The sequence below is a fragment of the Neomonachus schauinslandi genome, chromosome 1 (genome assembly GCF_002201575.2).
Source record: "Neomonachus schauinslandi chromosome 1, ASM220157v2, whole genome shotgun sequence".
NCBI lineage: Eukaryota > Metazoa > Chordata > Mammalia > Carnivora > Phocidae > Neomonachus > Neomonachus schauinslandi.
Genome location: NC_058403.1, coordinates 163,968,836 through 163,989,856, shown reverse-complemented (window position 1 = coordinate 163,989,856; position 21,021 = coordinate 163,968,836). Strand labels below are relative to the sequence as shown.

General features: G+C 42.6%; 1 protein-coding gene across 4 annotated transcripts in view; it reads left to right on the top strand.

Moving 5' to 3' along the window:
- SETD5 (SET domain containing 5) overlaps positions 1-9,798 on the top strand; it is an 81,876-nt gene extending 72,078 nt beyond the window's left edge. For all 4 annotated transcript variants that reach the window (XM_044921152.1, XM_044921142.1, XM_044921156.1 and 1 more), the window contains 5 exons: positions 1,695-2,165; positions 4,812-5,110; positions 5,968-6,101; positions 6,666-6,754; positions 7,133-9,798. In XM_044921152.1, the coding sequence (XP_044777087.1) occupies positions 1,695-2,165; positions 4,812-5,110; positions 5,968-6,101; positions 6,666-6,754; positions 7,133-7,741 (1,602 nt within the window). In that variant the 3' untranslated portion in view covers positions 7,742-9,798. The remainder of the gene's footprint in view (positions 1-1,694; positions 2,166-4,811; positions 5,111-5,967; positions 6,102-6,665; positions 6,755-7,132) is intronic.
- The last annotated feature ends 11,223 nt before the right edge of the window (positions 9,799-21,021 follow it).

Here is a 21,021-nt window from a genome sequence, read left to right as displayed (position 1 = left end):
TGTGTGTGTGTGTGTGTGTGTGTGTGTGTGTGTGTGTGTGTGTGTGTTGGGGTTTGTTGTTTGGGGGAGGGGGGCTGAAGAGTTCTTTTAAAGAATAGAATCTGGAAGTCAAGTTTAAAGCAAGCTGAAGATGTGGGAACCTTGGTAAAGAAAGTAACAACTAAGGTGTGTTTGTTAAATAAGGAAAACTGAAATCAAAAGTTGGTAGGAGCTCTTTTGATATTTATTATCTTGGGCTGAGAAAGGATCAGTTTATACTGGAAAAGTTAGGCAGTGATTTAGGTCTTGTTTCAGGGTTAATCTGACAGCTCTGTTTTAACTGGATGTTTGGGGCTTTGGTTGATAGATTGAACAGCTTGTTTAGAAAAGGGAGGGTCCTGCCTCTCTGCTTTCTCCGTTTTCTTTGTAGCTCCTTACTGGGTATACAAGGAAATTAAGTCAGCCCATGGCTTCTATGACACAGGCCTTCCTTCTGTAGTAGTGGAGATGTGGTGGCAGACAAGTGGTATCTCTTAGGATGTCCAATTGAGTGTTTTTCTCAGGCACCCTACTGCTGTGGAGATGTAAAATTCAGATTTTAGTGCTAGAGTTTTTTAACCATTATAAGATTTGGACAAATGTAGTAATGATTAACTCTGTGAATCCACATGGAGCCTTTTTCCTCTTGAAGAGAAAGCTGTAGTCTCTCATAACCTTTCAGAAATTAAATGAACTGTTAACTCTACCCCTTTCCAGTTAAAAAATTAGTGCTAAACTTAGTGATAGTTGATAAAACTCTGAATCAGTATTTTATAGATCAGTGTGAAACGAAAAAGGTTGTATTCTAGTGTACTAGAGGTTTTCTGGGTGTTTTTTACTCTTGTAAGGAAATCATGGTGTGACATCTGGATTTTTGGTACCATTCTTTCTAGAGAGTCAGTTGACCTAGTGGTGGAAAATCTTGGCGTTGGGAGGTAATGATAACCAAAGAGTAGATATGGTTTATTTTTGACACAATTCAGCATTTCGAATGCAGTGATGGGCATTAGTGGTCTTGAGGTATGTGGACATACATCAGAGGATAAAGAATTGAGTGGCCAGAAAGTTTTATGAGAAGCACACATACTTAATAGTGAAAGTGAGTAAAGAACTGGTTGGTTGATGTCTTTAACTAATACCATTTTCCTTTACTAAACCAGTAACTTAAATACTTGACTTTCTACTTACTACTTTCTTTCCCTTTTTCCCTCCTCCCACCTTCCATCAGTATTAAATACAAATGAATAACACCAGAAACCAGTTATCTTAAGACACCAGTCTTACCTCTGTAGCATACATGGGGCTCAGGTAAATCCCTGATTATACTTCCAGTCCCTTAATGTCATACAAGGTGACTCAGCAAACCTGATGAAAGGCTAAGCAGGCAAAATAGTCACATTTAGCCAATTGTTTAATTCTGATTTTCCCAGACTTCTCATCCAGAAAACTTTAAAGCAATTTGTGAAAGGCCGGCATTCTATAGTAATCTGGCCTGTATATACTATTGCTCCATGGGACTTTTACAGATGTTAATGGCTTTCTTGTACTTCCATCCTTCTTACCCCATCCCTTTTACCTTTCACCTGTGCCCCTCTCATTTCCCTTCCTTTCTGCGCTTTGACTTTTTCCTTCCCCCACCTCCTCCTCCATGTCTCTGTTGATTTTTATTCTTTCAGCTTTGTCACCGGAAAGACCTGGACTTGACAAAAGTAGGCTACCTTGACTCCAACACTAACAGCTGTGCTGACAGACCTTCCCTGATCAACTCAGGTCCTTCTGACCTGGCTCCTCATCCCTCTATCGGGCCCCCCTCTGAGACTGGCTTTCCAAGCAGGAGTGGAGATGGACATCAGACCCTTGCAAGGAACTCGGACCAGGCATTTCGGACAGAGTTTAACTTAATGTACGCCTACTCCCCATTGAACGCTATGCCTCGAGCAGATGGATTATATCGAGGGTCTCCCCTAGTAGGGGATAGGAAGCCTTTACATTTGGACGGGGGATATTGTTCCCCTGCAGAAGGGTTTCCCAGCAGATATGAACATGGTTTTATGAAAGACCTCTCTCGTGGATCCATGTCACCTGGTGGTGAGAGGGCTTGTGAAGGAGTCCCATCTGCCCCCCAGAACCCACCGCAGAGGAAAAAGGTAAGTGTTCTACCTTATATAGGCCCTTTTGAAGAATATTAACTAAGCAAGTCAGTAGATATTTATTGAGTGAACCACCATGTGTTCAGCACCATTTTCTGTGTGAGGAAAACAGAGACATAAGACGTGATCTCTGCCATGTCCTGTGAAAGCCAAGACTGTTTTGTTTTAAAGATTTTATTTATTTGAGAGACAGGGTGGGGGGAGCATGCACAAGGGGAGGGACAGAGGGAGAGGGAGAAGCAGACTCCCCACTGAGGAGGGAGCCAGACGCAGGGCTCAATCCTAGGACTCTGGGATCATGACCTGAGCTAAAGGCAGACACTTAACCAACTGAGCCACCCAGGCGCCACTGTTTTGTTTTGTTTTGTTTTTTTAGACAAGACTGTTTTAATACAATTTGATGAATGTTACAAATTTTCAGCAAATTTAAATGCCTGCCATGTATGTGCTGTACACATGCTATGCAATCAAAGGATAGAACAATGAAAAAGAATAATGCTAATTGTATTATTTAGCACTTCCCATGTGTTAAGTGTTTTCTTAGCATTATATCCTCACAGTAATCCTGTAAGATGGGTAATTTCCCATTTTGCAGATGAAGAAACTAAGGCAAGTTGAGTGACTTGCCCATGGTCACATAGCTAGTAAAGTGCCCAGGTCTGATTCCAGATTTCATGCTCTTACTGCCATTGTGCTATATATTGCTTCCTAATTTCTGCCCTAATGGAGCTTAAAGCAAGTGAGACTGAGGTAAGCAGATAACTATATTAATAAGTAATTAATTACAGTGGCAGTGGATGCTCCAGAGGAGTTCTTCAGATATAGTAAGAACACCTTAGCCACAACCTGGCCTGCTCATATATGTGGAGGGTACATTGAGAACAAACAAGAGGCTCCTAGCTAGTTGAGAGGTGGTGGAGTGAGAGATGACAGGTCACTCACTGATTTAGCTGATCTCATACGGTAAGTAGGAAGCAGTCTGCCAACAAACAAGGGTAAGGATGTTACGGAAGAGAGAGCAGAACTCTTAGCTGTGTGACACTCCATTGAGTGGGCAGCAGGGATGCAGTGTGGTTGCAAACAGTTGAATGCTGCTGTAGTATCTGGTGAAAGGTGGGGAGAGTCAGGAGGGGAGAGTATGGTAAGAGATGGTTGGAACAGGGCCAGGCCATAGATTGCTGGCCACAGGTTGGGACTTAACTTGTAAGTAATGCCTGTTCAAGAAATTACAAAGCCCAAAATGTGCTTTTTATGTCAGTGGGTTTCAACTAGGGGCATTTGAAAATGCATGGGAGTATTTTGGGTTGCCACGGCAACTTCCATTTATTGTGCAGGGCTAGAGATGCTAAATGTTCTATGTGTGTGACAGTCTCACACAATTGCAGGATATCTGTAGTAGTCTCATTGAAATGTAGCCTAGTGACTTTTGATATTTGCATTTCAATGAAATACATTACCAGAATTTATTATTATGAATTCTCGTCCAAGACTGCGTATGGAAAATGCATACACAAGATGGTACTACTTTACATTTTGGTTATATTTTACATTTGAAAAGAAAAATGAGAGCTCTGAGGGAATAAAAGGCAGAAACACTGGCAGATAACTTGGAATAAGATAGCAGTGGGCTTAGAAGACTGTGTATGAACAGCATTGACCATCAGGAGCAAAAATTAAAATGTCTTTGGATTTCTGGTTTCATTTATTATGTACAACAGTGATTGAAATCATGATTTGTTATTTGAGAATTGTTGAGCACCTGCTGTCGGTCAGGTGCTGTGCTGGATTTTAAAGATGAAAAGCCAGAAAAATTTGGTCTTTGCCCTGGTAGAACATACAGTTTAGTGGAGGAAAAATCAAGACACTGTAACAGGTTGACAGCCAGTGTAGGCAGTGTGCTGTAACAGCAGTGAGGAGGTACGCTGGGCAGGCCAGGGAGGAGGGCTGTGTTTTGGCAATCAAGAGAGAATGAGGCAGAGCTGGGGAAAAGTTTCCAAGTGTACATTTCCTAGACTAGCTTGCTGCAATATAAACTGCAAATCATTCTTTTCTCTTTTTACACTAGTTTCCCTGTGTGTAAGACAGAAACAGTAATAAATCCCTCCATGTATCTTGAAAAATTGAACACATCTAAGAGCCCTGAAGCGTTAGCTTTTTCTGTTGTTTTTTTCTTGTCTGTCTCTCTTTTTTTTTTTTTTAAACAACTGACTCTGGGGATTCTTAGGGATTGGGAAAGAGCTGTTAGATCACCTGGAAGGCCTTTTCAAACTACACGGTTCCCAACCCCCCTTTCCCTTTTCTAGGTGTTACCGTTGTAGCAAACAGCTGGTAGCACGCTTCTGTTACTGGGTCACTATGATCTCAGTTTTCTGAAGGCAGAAAAAAGATTGAGGTCTGCTGGTGAACACTGTTCTTCAAAAATGTCATCTCCTAGAGTATTTTCTTCTCCTTACCAATTTCTGACTGATTTAAGTATGTAGCTGTGCTCAGATCTCTCACATCTCAAGGAAGGGTTGCTAGTGTTGGTGCCTGCTTTGTTTGCATGGCAGGCTAGCGGTTTATGAGGGTTCCGTCTTCTTTCTCTATTGCTAGTGATCCACTGACGATGTCTAGCTAGAGTTCTGCTTCTTGTTTCCCTTCCAGGTATCCCTGCTGGAGTACCGAAAACGGAAACAAGAAGCCAAGGAGAATTCGGCTGGTGGGGGAGGTGACTCTGCACAGAGCAAAAGCAAGTCTGCAGGAGCTGGGCAAGGCAGCAGCAACTCACTTTCTGACACTGGTGCCCATGGTGTGCAGGGATCCTCAATCCGAACTCCATCTTCCCCTCACAAAAAATTCTCCCCATCTCATTCCTCTGTGTCCCATATGGAGGCGGTAAGCCCATCAGATTCCAGAGGCACTTCATCTCACTGCAGACCTCAAGAGAATATCAGCAGTAGGTGGTAAGTTTATGTTTGATGCTGAAATAATTAAATTCAAGAGGGAAGTATACATGTAGAATCATTCCCAGTTTTACCTAAAATGTATGGGAACACTTATCTGAGAAAGGCAGCCAACAGTGCCATCCATGCTGTGCAGCTGATTTAATAGTATCAGCCACGACCCCTCCTACAACCCCCTCAGCTTTACAGAAGCAAAGAATTGCCACCGAACCTGCAGAACAGCACTTTGGACGCCATATAGTTGGGGACACAGATGAGCTATTTTATTTGCTGGGCACTAACACTGCCTCTTCTATTTTTTCATTTTGTATGAAAGGTAAGTCAGGAGTTCAGATCAGTTCCACTTAAATTACAACAGAAGACTCAGTTGCACACAGCTAGCATGTACAGAAAGATAAGACATATTCTGAAAGGACTTGTCTGGTTAGGGGAGACCACAAGTAGATAAGTAACACTGTAAGTAAATAAATAATAAATTACAAGTATTGAGCATCAAATGAGAGATCTTGAACTAAAGCAATGAAGTCTGGGTAAGAAGAGACCTGACTCAAATGAGTGATGTTTATTAATCCATAGAGCATTTATTGAATTACTACTATGTGCCAGGCCCATGACTTCACAGAAGAGAAAAATTTAGCATTTCACAATAGGGGTTAAATGCAGACATCTTTAAATTACTTTTTTCTATAGTTTAAGGCAAGAGAAAATACCTTGTTTAAAATTGGTCCTGAAGAAAATAATGTCTAAGAAGATGTTGTAAGAGAATGCATTGTACAGCCTTTGTCAGAGCTTCATTTGTTCCAGACTCTTGACTCTGAAGTCCTGTGGCATAAACTTGCACCCTGTTCCTTTTACAGGATGGTTCCCACGTCAGTGGAACGACTCCGAGAAGGAGGGAGCATCCCCAAGGTCCTCCGAAGCAGTGTGAGGGTGGCCCAAAAAGGGGAGCCTTCTCCCACGTGGGAGAGTAACATCACAGAAAAAGACTCAGGTGAGCCCATGGCCTTCTGCTGCCAGCCAGGTTTAGGGACACACGAGCCAGGCTCTATACTAAGTGCTCACCAAATGCTGGACTGAGGTGAGTCAGTTTCTTACGCAGTTGGGCTCCACTGGAGGGAAGGTTCCAGGTCAGTCTTGCTTCCACTCTTCTGGGCTATAGCATTCCTAGATCTTGCATCCATTAAGTGTTCTCTTTCTTTCTCTCTCTGTCCCTCCCTCCCTCTCTCCCTTTCTCTCTCTCTACCTCTCTGTCCCCCCTCTTTCTCTCTCTCCCTCTCTCTCCCTTTTTTCCCAAGAGATACCTTCTGTAACTCTTCTCTGCAAAGGCCTGGAAATCCATTTTGATGAAGGATGAAGAGAATGAGACAGGAATCAGACAGGCATTTAAAACATCGCCCATAATTAACCACTCCATTTGCCCCTCTGGCATGCTGCACTCACCTGATTTGTTAGAAAGAAAGCAGCGTGGGTTGGTGATAGCATTGGTGATTTGAATGAACAATGGCTATTTCTCACTTACTCTAGGAAGCCAAGCTGATTTTGTATTATCTTCCAGACCCTGCAGATGGAGAAGGCCCAGAGACACTGAGCTCAGCACTCTCTAAAGGAGCAGCCGTTTACAGCCCTTCCAGATACAGCTACCAGGTGAGACGAGAAATTGCTCATCTCTGGGCATAGGAGTATATTCTGGGTTCCAAATATTTTGTGATCCTGGCCATCCTTTGCAGTTGAGATGCCGCCTTTGCATATAGTTTCAGCAGCCTTGGAAATAAGTCATCATCTGCTCACCTTCAGGTAATAAATCATGCCAGAAAAATAAATAAAGTGATCAGAGACAGCCATTTTACTGTCTTTGGTATCCTAAAAAGAACAAATGGTTAAGAAGATGAAGAAGATGAAGAAGGAGGAGGAGAAGAAGAAGAAGAAGAAGAGAAAGTAGGGTATTTTAAATATTCACAAGCCTAAATGGCTTAAATAGGGACTTTTTCACCTCCTTATGCTTTTCCTCCCGACTCTTTCTAGCTCCTGCAGTGTGATAGTCCACGGACAGAATCACAAAGCCTCCTTCAGCAGAGTTCCTCCCCCTTTAGAGGACATCCCACCCAATCTCCAGGATACAGTTATCGAACTACTGCACTGAGACCTGGAAATCCCCCCTCTCACGGTTCTTCAGAATCTTCCCTCTCTTCTACGTCCTATTCCAGCCCTGCCCACCCTGTATCCACAGACTCGTTGGCCCCATTTACGGGGACACCAGGGTATTATAGCAGCCAGCCACATTCTGGAAACAGCACTGGCAGCAATCTTCCGAGGAGGAGCTGCCCTTCTAGTGCTGCTAGCCCTACCCCACAGGGCCCCTCAGACTCGCCGACCTCAGACTCGGTCTCCCAGTCCAGCACAGGAACTCTGAGTTCCACCTCCTTCCCTCAGAACTCTAGGTCGTCATTGCCATCAGACTTACGGACTATCAGTCTGCCCAGTGCTGGGCAGTCCGCTGCCTACCAGGCCTCCAGGGTATCTGCGGTTTCCAATTCACAGCACTACCCACACCGTGGGAGTGGGGGTGTACACCAGTACCGACTCCAGCCGCTGCAAGGGTCAGGAGTCAAGACTCAGACAGGACTTTCCTAGGGCTTCTGGATTTGGGCAAACAGAACTGAATGAGCCCATAGCTGCTTCCTTCCAGCTGCCTCTGGAACCTAGGCCGAGCATATTGCTGGGGAAGAGGGTACAAGGTGCCAGAGGACTGGGTCTGGTCGACAAGAAACGAGACTTGTGGTCGCGACTGGCTCTGGCCTTGGAGAAAGATGTAAATCTTGTCTGAAGCAGAGACTATAAAGAAGTTTCTCCCTGCTGTTAAGGGTACATTGTTGACAAGCAAATGGTGTTCCGGTTAGTAACGGTTCTAAGTGCAATGAGTCGTGTTGAAGCCTCTGTCTCCTGTCCTTGCCTGTAGCCTGTAGTCACTTGTGCAGTGGGGACATCTTTTTACACACACACACACACACACACACACCCTCCCCCCCAAAAAAAGTTTTCTTTTCAGAGGAAAAAAAGTGAAAAGAACCAATCTCAGAGCCCCAAGCCATCTGAGTAGTATTAGGGTTTTTATGCACTTAAGAAGAAGGTAGGTATGGAAATGTTTGCCCTGTGACAACCATTCCCAAAGCAGGTATCTGGCCGAGATGTGTCCACCAGGAATACTCCCTACCTTTGTCTTAAAATCACTGAGAAATAGGCAGGGATGGCAAAACTTGGAATGTGCTCTGGCTGAGGGGTGCCTGGCTCTCTGAAGAAGAGCTCCTGGTCAACTCTTGATGATTCAGGAGCAGATGATCGTAGTAGATTGTCTGAGCCCCAAGCTGTTCCCACCCTTCTCCCCTCCCCAAGCTGTCTCACAGCTCAGTAACCCAGAAAGGAAGTAGGCAAAGAAAAGAGAAATAAGTGAGATGGGCCAATTGCATTGCTACTTATCAGCTGTTGGCAATAAATTTGATTAGCAAGGATCCCAAGTGTTTTGGGAATTCTTTGAATTTTATTTTTTCTACTCCCAGTTAATCAGGAGTTGATCATCCCGTGAATAGGACCACCTCCATGATTAGGGAGCACGCACTTGTGACTGCAGGGTAAGAGTGGAAAGATACATTTGTGGAGTGGCACCGACAGGACTGTGATTGTGTGTGGGCATGTCCCACATTTCTTTGGGGGATGCTTATTTGAGAGTGGCCCAGGTGAGAGAGTTAAAAAGCCACCCACACACCTAACACTGTTCTGGATGAGAGATGCGAGCAGACTGGCTTCTCCCCATCAGTGCATTGTGCCTGTTGTACGCCCCTGGAGGAGCCCTGGAGCCAGCCCAGGTGGGGTACACAATCTTTTTAAATTCCATACGGTTGCCAGCTTATTTCTTTCACTTGTTTACTGTAATATCCGGCGTGTTTTTATTTATCTAATTTTGTATTCAGTTATAACCATGGTAGGGGTAGCAAATATATGACAGGTGTAATCCCTGGTGCTGCAGTGGACCTTACTTCTTTTCTTTTGGACAAGATAATACTGTGAGTCTCCCTCCTTCCTTCCAATTTGTTTTCTTCTTTTTTTCCCCAGCCTCTTGCATCCCCTTCTTTTCTACCCTCTCCTACAACTATCATATGCACAGTCTTCTCTCTTTGTGTGTGACTGTTACAAAATTTCACTTTTTCAAAATTGAAATCAGGTGTTTGCTCAAATGAGGGGAGATTTTTTTTTTTTTTTTTAATGCTGAAACCTCAGCAGAATACTTTTCTTTTTGTTGTTTCCCCCACAAACCCATCAGTCTGGGAGAGCGTTGGGAGTGGAAATCATGTTGCCTGGGATGCTGGTTTCTTTGTATATTATATAAAACGTATGTAAATGTCTCTCCATTTGGGCTGGGGTTTGCATTCTCCCCTTGGCTTTAGCCAAGGGGAGAGGCCAGCGGGCAGGCGGCCCTCACCCTGCCTGGCACGTGCAGAGACCCCAGCCACTCTGTGTGGGCAGGGTGCTGTCAAGACCAGACCTCTGGGGGGGGTGGGGGCGGGGGGGTGGGGGGAACTCTTGGAAGGGAAGAAGTATCACTTCTTTCTCAAGTGGAGTGTTTACACCTTGCTGTAACATTTGAACTTTCACAAGAGATGTAATAATTTTGATAATAAAATTCTTAACCATAATAATCATAAAGTTGAGAACTTCTTTGTCCAATTCTCTGACCTTGCCTTGCCTGGTTTTCCTACCGCTACCCTTACCTGAAGAGGCATATGCTCTTGGTGGAGTTGTTTTGTGCATAATGGACCAGGAATATGTATTGATCTTCCTTTAGGCTTTTATGATTCAAGTCAGGTCTGTATCAAGGCCATTCAGCAACAGTGAAACTAAACGTTACAAACTGATTTGAACAGGACTGGAGTTCCTGACCTTGGCCTCATTCATTCATCAGCTATTTATTGGCCCTCTTCTTTCCCACTCAAAAACTACCAGGCATTTGTTTTTGGTGGTGGGTTTATGCTGGTTAAAATTTGAAGATGGAGATAGGCAAATAAGGTTTCATGGAGCTTATGTTCTAGAGTGGGGTGAGAACTAAACCAGTCGGTGATTTCAAATCGTCATTACCATGTTATTTCATAGCAGAGACGTAACTAAGGAGGTTGAAGGGACACTTTAGACTGGTTGATTAGGACAGGTCTCTGAGGAGTTGACATTTAAGCAGAGACCTTAATGATAAGGAGGCAGTTATGTGTCAATATAAATAAAGATAATTGCTGGGGAATTAGAAGAGCAGGTGCAGGAATAGACTTGATATAGTGAATGACCGGGACAGGGATAGGGGGTAGCCAATACCCAGGAAGGTAGGGGGTCAGATCACATAGAGCAGGGGTCAACAAAAGTGTTTTCTGTAAAGGGCCAGATAGTATTTAGGCTTCACGAGCCATATGGTCTCTGTCACAACTGCTCAGCTCTGTCTTGTGATACAGAAACAGCCACAGGCCCTACTTGCCTGTGCTCCAATTAAATTATATTCACAGAAACATGTGGCAAGTCAGATACGGCCTGCAGGCTGTAGTTTGCTGCTCCTGATACAGAGCCTTTTGGGTTTAGTTTAAAGAATGTGGGTTCTGGGTGCCTGGGTGGCTCAGTTGGTTAGGCGACTGCCTTCGGCTCAGGTCATGATCCTGGAGTCCCGGGATCGAGTCCCGCATCGGGCTCCCTGCTTGGCAGGGAGTCTGCTTCTCCCTCTGACCCTCCTCCTCTCATGCTCTCTGTCTCTCATTCTCTCTCTCTCTCAAATAAATAAATAAAATCTTTAAAAAAAAAAAAAAAGAATGGGTTCTAAATACAGTGGGAGGGGAGCCTGGGTGGCTCAGTCAGTTAAGCATCTGCCTTCGGCTCAAGTCATGATTCCAGGGTCCTGGGATCGAGCCCCAGCCCCTCATCGTCGTCGGCCAACTCCCTGCTCAGTAGGGAGTCTGCCTCTCCCTCTGTCCCTCCCCCTGCTGGTGCTCCCTCTCTCTCAAATATTTCCAAAAATATACAGTGGGAAAGTCACTGCAGGATTTTAGGCACAGAAGTGACATGGTCTAGTTTATGGTTTGTTGTTGGTTGGTTAGTGTTTAAAAATTACTGTTTTGCTCCTGGGAGAGATGAATAGAAGCCAGGAAACCAGTTGGGAACCTATAGCAGTTATTCAAGTAGGGGGCAATACAATGGCAGCTTCTGCTAAGATGGTAACAAAACAGGGATAAGGTGAAATAGTTGGAATCAGGACACATTTTGCAAGTAAACAGCAGTGCCTGCTGATGGATTGGTATGGCAGTATTTTGCTCTAACATTTGTTTGACAAATACTTACTGGGGGCTATGATAGACTTCATTTTGCTAATAAGCACATGAGGGATTCAAAGATGGAGAAGATGCTATCCATTTCTTTAAGGAGCTTAGAAAGTAACTAGTTGATGACATAATAAAACTTTTTTTTTTTCTGGGGTGCCTGGGTGGCTCAGTCGGTTAAGCATCTGCCTTCAGCTCAGGTCATGATCCCAGGGTCCTGGGATTGAGCCCTGCCCGCATCAGGCTCCCTGCTTGGTGGATAGCCTGTTTCTCCCTCTCCCTCTGTCTTTCCTCCTTGCTCATTCTCTCTCTTGTGCTCTCTCTCTCTCACTCTCATAAAATCTTTAAAAAAAATAAAAGCTTCTTTCCTTAAAAAAAAATTTTTTTTTTCTTAGAAGATCCTTTTCTAAACTGGAATACCTAGATAACCTTCCACCAGCCACAGCTGAATTCTGCCTGGAGTCAATAGGTGCCTGGTCCTTGTTAGAAAGCATTTTCATATACAGTGCCTTATTTGGTCTCATAATTCTGTGATAAAAGCAAGTCAGATGCAAGGGGGCGCCTCGGTGGCTCAGTTGGTTAAGCGACTGCCTTCGGCTCAGGTCATGATCCTGGAGTCCCGGGATCGAGTCCCACATCGGGCTTCCTGCTCAGCAGGGAGTCTGCTTCTCCCTCTGACCCTCCTCTCTCTCATGCTCTCTGTCTCTCATTCTCTCTCTCAAATAAATTAAAAAAAAAAAAAATCTTTAAAAGCAAGTCAGATGCTTTTTAAAGATACATGTAAAGATGAGCAATTGAGGCCTATTGCAGTGTTTCAGCTGTACTGAAGAGCTTCTGATAATGAATAAGCCCATCTGATTTTTGCCAGAATTGAAGGTTTTATTCTTTAATTGCTTACTGAATACCTACTATGTGCCAGGCTACATAGTTTAATTAATTAAACTATGTAGGTAAGGTACAAGGAATATGAAGGTGAGTAAGACAGCCAACTACCTATGTTATCAGGTACTTTATATTGCTAGGTGCTACACTTTTCATATGGTATAAATAGAGGAAGGCAAACAGTACTAAAGAAGTATGCTACTGCACCTTCTATATTTGACTTTACAGTTTACCAGGCTCTTCTATTCATGTCATTCTATCTCATTCATGCTTAACAATGTGTAAGGTAGGTGTCACTCCCACTTTACACTCCCATTTCATTACAATTTAATGAATTTCAGAAGATACAGCTTGTCCAAGATTTCTCTCTTCTGAATGGCAGACTGGACAGCCTTGGAAATTTTACAATTTTTCCAGGAAACAAATACAACTAGAGATTCTGTGAAACTGACCACAACTAATCACTTTTAACTAGCTGAAGAAGTATATCATACCCCTTCCTATCTTAAAAACAGCAGTCTGGCCTTTTGGCATCAGTTTTATGGTGCAGGTTTCTGTTTAATTAAACAGAGATCACCCTGAAGTAAATAAAATGCATGATTGTCCAAAAGGAGTAGGCCCTTTGCTTGGAAACTACCCTGATTATCAATTCATCAATCAGAGCTTGGGCAGCCTCCATGATCTGCTGTGAGGCTCAGAGAGAGAAAGGAGTTTGCCAAAGTTTTTAATATACTGTGTGCTAAAGATTGATAAAGAGAACAACTTGGTGAAAAGCAGTTACTGGAAGAGATGGTGCCCCCTATAACTTTTACCTGCTCCTACATTCAAAACTTAACCTGGCAGAGATTCTGAAATAATACTAATGAATATTTCTCATATTCCCCATAAGAACACATAGAGCAGTCATGATAACAAAACAAAACCTTGGGCAACTCAAAAACAAAAACGTTGGCGTCTGGCTGCCTCAGTCAGTGGAGCATGTGACTCTTGATCTTGGGGTCGTGAGATCAAGCCGCACATTGAGCAGAGAGCTTACTTTAGAAAACAAAAACAGAAAAACCTTGGGCAACTTTACCAAAAAATTAGGTATCCCTGTGAGCCCTGAAACAAAAGGTGGGTAGAAATAAACTGCCAGTAGCCACAATACCTGCATGGTATCCCCTTCTGTTTCAGAGGAAGCCATGGAGCATCTGATCGATCTCAGAATTCTAAAGTACTCACTTGGCAGTTGAGTGTACCAGGTTGAGAACAACAGCCAAAACTGTTGTACAGAGGATGCCTGCTTGGGTCTGAAGGGACCAGAGCAGTTGGTCTGCTGTCTGTCAAGAAAATTCTTAACCAGCAGAGTACCCAGGACAAAGGTGCACGCTGAAAAGGAACTCTATACAATCCCAATTGAGTGGGACAATCAAAATACAGATATGGGGTGGGGAGTGCCACATTAAATGAAGTGTTTGGAATAAGAGTGAAACTACTCCCATTAAATCCAGGATGTATTTCTTTTCCTTTTAGGAACAATATAATGGTTATTAAATAACTTCCTTTGTAACTCCTGAAAGAAACAATTGGTCATAAAGTTCTAAGCATATTTGGTGCTAAATTTAAACAGCCCTTGGGAGGCGCCTCTGTGGCTCAGTTGTTAAGCGTCTGCCTTCTGCTCAGGTCGTGATCCTGGGGTCCTGGGATCGAGCCCCGCATCCCTCTCCCACTCCCCCTGCTTGTGTTTTCTCTCGCTGTGTCTCTCTCTGTCAAATAAATAAATAAAATCTTTAATAAAAAAATAATAAACAGCTCTTGGGACGCCTGGATGGCTCAGTCGGTTAAGCATCTGCCTTCAGCTCAGGTCATGATCCCAGGTTCTTGGGAGTGAATCCCCATCAGGCTCCCTGCTCAATGGGGAATCTGCTTCTCCCTCTGGCCTGCCGCTCCTCCTGCTTGTGCTCACTCACTCACTTGCTCTCTCTCTCATAAATGAAATTTTAAAAATAACCTTAGAAAAAATAAACAGCTCTTGTTTGCACAGTCCACATTTTAACAGTTATTCACTAAAAAAAATAGTACTGTAGAGCCTTCAAACTAGAAGGACTCAAATCATGCCTCCTCTCTAAGAGTACAGAAAAACTAAGTCAATATAAATATGAGTAACAAAAAGGATCAAAGTCAAATCCCAGTTAAAAGAAAGGAGCAAAATCATATTCCCACCCACAATAAAAGCATGCTAAAGACTTGTAAATAAACATTCTAAGTGAGAAATACCTCCAAAAACCAGAAATAGAAGGGAACTTCTTCCGCTTGCTAAAGAAGCTAAAAGAATCCTACACCTAACATACCTAGTGGTGAGGAACTAGAAGCTTTCCTATTAAAATTCAGAAGTTGGGGGGGGGGCGGTTTAAAAATCAGGAATAAGGGAAGGAAAGGAGGATGTCCACTCTTGTAGAACATTGTACTGGAAGTCCTAGATAATGCAATAGGTCAAGAAATGGAAATAAAAAGTACACAGATTGGGAAGGAAGAAGTAAAATTGTCTTTGTTCACAGATGACATAATTGTCTTGTAGGAAATCTGAAAGAATTGACACAAAAGGGACGCCTGAGTGGCTCAGTCATTAAGCGTCTGCCTTCAGCTCAGGTCATGAGCCCAGGGTCCTGGGATCGAGCCCCACATAGGGCTCCCTGCTCAGCGGGAAGCCTGCTTCTCCCTTTCATACTCCCCCTGCTTGTGTTCCCTCTCTCGCTGTCTCTCTGTGTCAAATAAAAAAAAAGAATTTACTCAAAAAATTCAGACTAGTAAGCATTTATAGCAAGGTTGCAGAATACAAGATTAATATACTAATATCAGTTGCTTTACTGTACCACTAACAATTCCAATTAAAATTAAAATACAACAACATTTACATTAGCACCAATAAAAATGAAATAGGTATAAATCTTAACAAAATATGCAAGACTTCTATAGGGAGAACTACAAAACTGATGAAAGAAATCAAAGGAAAACTAAATAGAGATATCCCATGGTCCTGGATAGAATGTCTGTTCTTAACTGATCTATAGATTCAGAATACCAATCAGAATCCCAACAAGTTAATTTGTGAATATCAACAAATGTCAGCCAAAAGATCCAGAACAGCCAACACAATATTGAAGAGAAGAATAAAGTCAGAGGACTAACACTACCTGACTTCAAGTCTTAATAAAGGTACAGTAAAATTAAGACTGTGGTATTGGAATAAGAATAGGCAAATAGATTGATGAACAGACTGGAGTGCCCAGTAGACCTACACTAATATAGTCAGCTGATATTTGAGAAATGAGCAAAGGCAATACAGTGAAGAAAAAGATAGTCTTTTCAACAAATGGTATTGGAACAACTGGACATCCACATGCAAAGTAACCTAGACATAATCCTTACACCCTTCACAAGAACTAACTCAAAATGGATCACAACCTAAACGTAAAATGAGAACTACTAAACAACTAGGAGAAAATCTAGAAAACTTCAGGTTTGGCAATGGCTTTTTAGATAAAACCCCAAAACCTCCATCCATGAAATATATAGTTGGTAACCTGGGCTTGATTAAAATTAACTTTTGCTCTGCAAAAGGCATTGTCAAGAGAATAGGAAGACAAACCAGACTGGAAGAAAATATTTGTCAAAGACACATCTGATACAGGACTGTTACTCAAAATATACAAAGAACTCTTAAAACAATAACAACCTAAAGCAATCTACAAATTCAGTGCTATCTTTATCAAAATTTCAGTGGCATTTTTCACAGAAATGAATAATCCTAAAATTGGAGCCACAAAGAGCCTGAATAGCCAAAGCAATCTTAAGAAAGAAGAACCAAGCTGACACATAATGCTTTCTGATTTCAAACTATACTACAAAGCTGTAGTAATCAAAATAGTTTGGCATAAAATAAAAACAGTCGCACAGATCAGTACAGCAGAATAGAGAGCCCAGAAATAAATCCACACATATATGGTCAATTAATTTACAACAGAGGAGCCAAAAATATACAATGGGGCAAAGATGGTCTCTTCAATAAATGCTGTTGGGAAAACTGGACAGCCACATGCAAAAGAATAAAATTACCACTATCTTACGCCATACACAAAAATTAACTCAAAATGGGTGAAAGACTTGAATGTAAGACCTGAAACCATAAAACTCGAAGAAAACATAGGCAGTGAGCTCCTTGACATAGGTCTTGGCAACGATTTTTTTGGATTTGACACCAAAGGCAACAAAAGCAAAAGCAAACAAGTGAGACTACATCAAACTAAAAAATTTCTGCATAGCAAGGGAAACTATCAACAAAAGAAAAGGCAACCTACAGAATGGGAGGAAATGTATTTTGCAAATCATATATCTGATAAGGGGTTAATATCCAAAATAGATAAAGAACTCATACAACTTACTAACTGAATCCAATTTAAAAATGGGCAGAGGATCTGAATAGACATTTTCCCAAAGAGAGACATGTGGCCAACCGGTATGTGAAAAGCTGCTCAACATCACTAATCATTGGATAAGTGCAAATCAAAACCACAATGAGATATCATCTCACACCTGTTAGAATGACTACTTAAAAGACAAGAAATTGGGGCGCCTGGGTGGCTCAGTCGTTAAGCGTCTGCCTTCGGCTCAGGTCATGATCCCAGGGTCCTGGGATCGAGTCCCACATCAGGCTCCCTGATCAGCGGGAAGCCTGCTTCTCCCTCTCCCACTCCCCCTGCTTGTGTTCCCTCTCTTGCTGTCTCTCTGTCAAATAAATAAATAAAATCTTTAAAAAAATAAAAAAGACAAGAAATTACCAGTGTTGGTGAGGATATGGAGAAAAAGGAACCTTTATACGCTGTTGGTGGAAATGTAAATTGATGCAGCCACTGTGGGAAACAATAGGGAGATTCCTCAAAAAATTAAAAATGGAACTATATGATCCGCCATTCCACTTCTGGTTATTTATCTAAAGGAAACAAAAACATTAACTTAAAGAGATGTGTGCACCAGGTATTCATAGAATTATTTACAGTAGCCAAGATGTGGAAGCAACCAAAGTCTCCATTCATGGATGGATGGATGGATAAAGAAAGTGTGTGGGGGGCACCTGGGTGGCTCAGTTGGTTAAGCGACTACCTTCGGCTCAGGTCTTGATCCTGGAGTCCCAGGATCGAGTCCTGCATCGGGCTCCCTGCTCAGCGGGGAGCCTGCTTCTCCCTCTGACCCTCCCCCCTCTCATGTGCTCTCTCTCTCATTCTCTCTCTCAAATAAATAATCTTTAAAAAAAAAAAAGTGTGTGGGCGCCTGGGTGGCTCAGTTGGTTAGACGACTGCCTTCGGCTCAGGTCGTGATCCCAGGGTCCTGAGATCGAGTCCTGCATCAGGCTCCCTGCTCTGTGGGGAGCCTGCTTCTCCCTCTCCCACTCCCCCTGCTTGTGTTCCCTCTCACGCTGTGTCTCTCTCTGTCAAATGAATAAATAGAATCTTTAAAAAAAAAAAAAGTGTGTGTCTGTGTGCGCACGCGCATTATTCAGCCATAAAGAATGAAATCTTGGGGCGCCTGGGTGGCTCAGCTGCTTAAGCGACTGCCTTCGGCTCAGGTCATGATCCTGGAGTCCCGGGATCGAGTCCCGCATCAGGCTCCCTGCTCAGCGGGGGGTCTGCTTCTCCCTCTGACCCTCTTCCCTCTTGTGCTGTCTCTCATTCTCTCTCTCAAATAAATAAAATCTTTAAAAAAAAAATAAAAAGAATGAAATCTTGCTATTTGTGACAATATGGATGGACCTTGAGGGCATTACGCTACATCAAATGAGAGAAGGCGGCTGGGTGGCTCAGTTGTTAAGCGTCTGCTTTCGGCTTAGGTCATGATCCCAGGGTCCTGGGATCGAGCCCCGCATCGGGCTCCCTGCTCGGCGGGAAGCCTGCTTCTCCCTCTCCCACTCCCCCTGCTTATGTTCCCTCTCTCGCTGTGTCTCTCTCTGTCAAATAAATAAAATCTTTAAAAAAAAACAAATCAGAGAAAAGACAAATACCATCTAATCTCACATGTGAAATCTTTAAAAAAAAATGAACTCATGGATATAGAGAACAGATTGGTGGTTGCAGAGGATGCGGGAGAGGTAAAATGGGTGAAAGTAATCAAAAGGTCACATTTGCAGTTAGAAAAAAAAATGTCCTGGGGGTGTAATGTACAGTATTGTGACTAGAGTTAATATTGTAGTGTATATTCACAGGTTGCTGAAGGGGTAGATCTTAAATGTCCTCATCACACACACACAAAAATTGTAACTGGTGATGGAAGTTAACTAGACAACTGATAATTTTACAATGTAGTTTACAGTTGAACAACATGAGTTTGAGCTTTGCAAGTCCGCTTCTACATGGATTTTTTCTTTTTTAAAATATTATTTATTTATTTGTCAGAGAGAGTGTAAGCGGGGGGAGCAGCAGGCAGAGGGAGAAGCAGGCTCCCCGCTGAGCAAGGACCCCCAACGTGGGACTCAGTTGTAAGACCCCCGGGATCATGACCTGAGCCGAAGGCAGATGCTTAACGACTGAGCCACCCAGGCGTCCCTACATGGATTTTTTTCAGCAAACATTGGGAAAAAATTTGGAGATTTTGAATGTGAAAAATTTGCAGACAAACCACATAGGTAGAAATAAGAAAAGAAAAGAAAGAGATATTATAAGAATACAGTATATAATACATATAAAGTATGCGTTCATTGACTGTTCATGTAGGTAAGGCTTATGGTTAACAGTAGGCTATTAGTTAAGTTTTGGGGGAGTCAAAATTATACATGGATTTCGAGCTCCACAAGGGTCAGTATGCTTAACCCATGTGTTCTTCAAGGGTCAACTATATATACACATGTTTAATCATTATGTGGTACACCTGTAACTAATAAGTGTTGTATGTTGGTTATAGCTCAGTTTTTAAAATAAGACTTAAGGGGAAGAGTGTAACAGCTGGTATACACGGCCTTCATGTTTTAGGTCCAGCCAACACTTTTAGCCTTATTTCCTCTCTTTTTTTTAAAAGATTTTATTTATTTGACAGGGAGAGACAGCGAGAGAGGGAACACAAGCAGGGGGAGTGGGAGAGGGAAAAGCAGGCTTCCCGCCGAGCAGGGAGCCGATGATGGGCTCGATCCCAGGACCCTGGGATCATGACCTGAGCTGAAGGCAGACGCTTAACCAACTGCGCCACCCAGGCTCCCCTTATCTCCTCTATTTAAGCCTTTTTTTTTTTAAAGATGTATTTATTTGAGAGACAGAGGGAGAGTGCATGTGTGAGAGTGGCAGTTGGTGGGGGGCGGGGGCGGGCAGAGGGAAAAGGAGAGAGAATCCCAAGCAGAATCCACATGGAGCTGGACATGGGACTCAATCCCATGACCTGAGATCATGGCCCGAGCCAAAACCAAAAGTCAGACACTTAACCGACTGCACCACCCAGGTTCCCCTCTATTTACACCTTTTATGTCCACCAATATAATTATAATTTCCTTAAGATCAGGATCTCACTATGTTTATTCTCCACAAGGCTAGCATGCAGGATGTGTTTCTTTGAGAAACTGATAGAAGGGACATGAGAAGAAAAGGAGAGATAAAAACCTTTTGGAAAAATTAATGGATTTTCCTAATTTCCCAGAAGATCCAACAAAGTTGCAGATTTTAATAAGGGGTCAATATCCAAAATATATAAAAGAGCTCATACAACTCAAGAGCCAGCAAAGAAACTGTAACATATAAGTGAGATCATATGATATTTGTCTTTCTCTGTCTTATTTCACTTAGCACAATACTCTCAAGTTTCATCTATGTTGTATATGGCAATAATTCATTTTTTTTAAGTAGAAGGAAAATTTCTACCTAAAGAAACTTACAAAACAGAAGTGGTAGTGAGGAGAAGAAGTAGTGTTTAATTTACTAATAAAAGATTTAACAAATGCATCAGGCACATTGGTTTTTAAAGGCTCTGTTTCAGGTATGCATACATTTTAAGGTCCATTGGTATTGATACCAGTCGGTATAAAGCCTTCTAGAGCTCTTCAAATGAAGTTTTATTTGTGGTTATCTGCAGAATGTTTCCCTATCATATCCTTAGCAAAGAAAAAAAATACCTGCTTAAAAAATAGGCCAAAGGGGGCACCTGGGTGGCTCAGTCAGTTAAGCATACGACTCTTTTTTTTTTTTAAGATTTTATTTATTTGAGAGAGAGAGAAGGAGAGACAGAGAGCATGAGAGGGAGGAGGGTCAGAGGGAGAAGGAGACTCCCTGCTGAGTAGGGAGCACGATGTGGGACTCGATCCCGTGAATCCCGGGACTCCAGGATCATGACCTGAGCTGAAGGCAGTCACTTAACCAACTGAGCCACCCAGGCGCCCCTAAGCATGGGCGACTCTTGATCTCAGCTCAGGTCTTGATCTCAGGGTTGTGAGTTCAAGCCCCACTTTGGGGTCCACACCCAACGTGGAGCCTACTTAAAAAAAAAAAAAAAATGGGCCAAATGGCAAATAAGTATGTGAAAAGATATATATATATATATCACACACACATATATATATAATGATATATATAACATATATATCATTCGGGAATTGCAAGTTAAAACAATGAGATGTCACTATGAGAGTGACCAAAATCCAAAACAGTGACACACCAAATGCTGATGAGAATGCAAAGC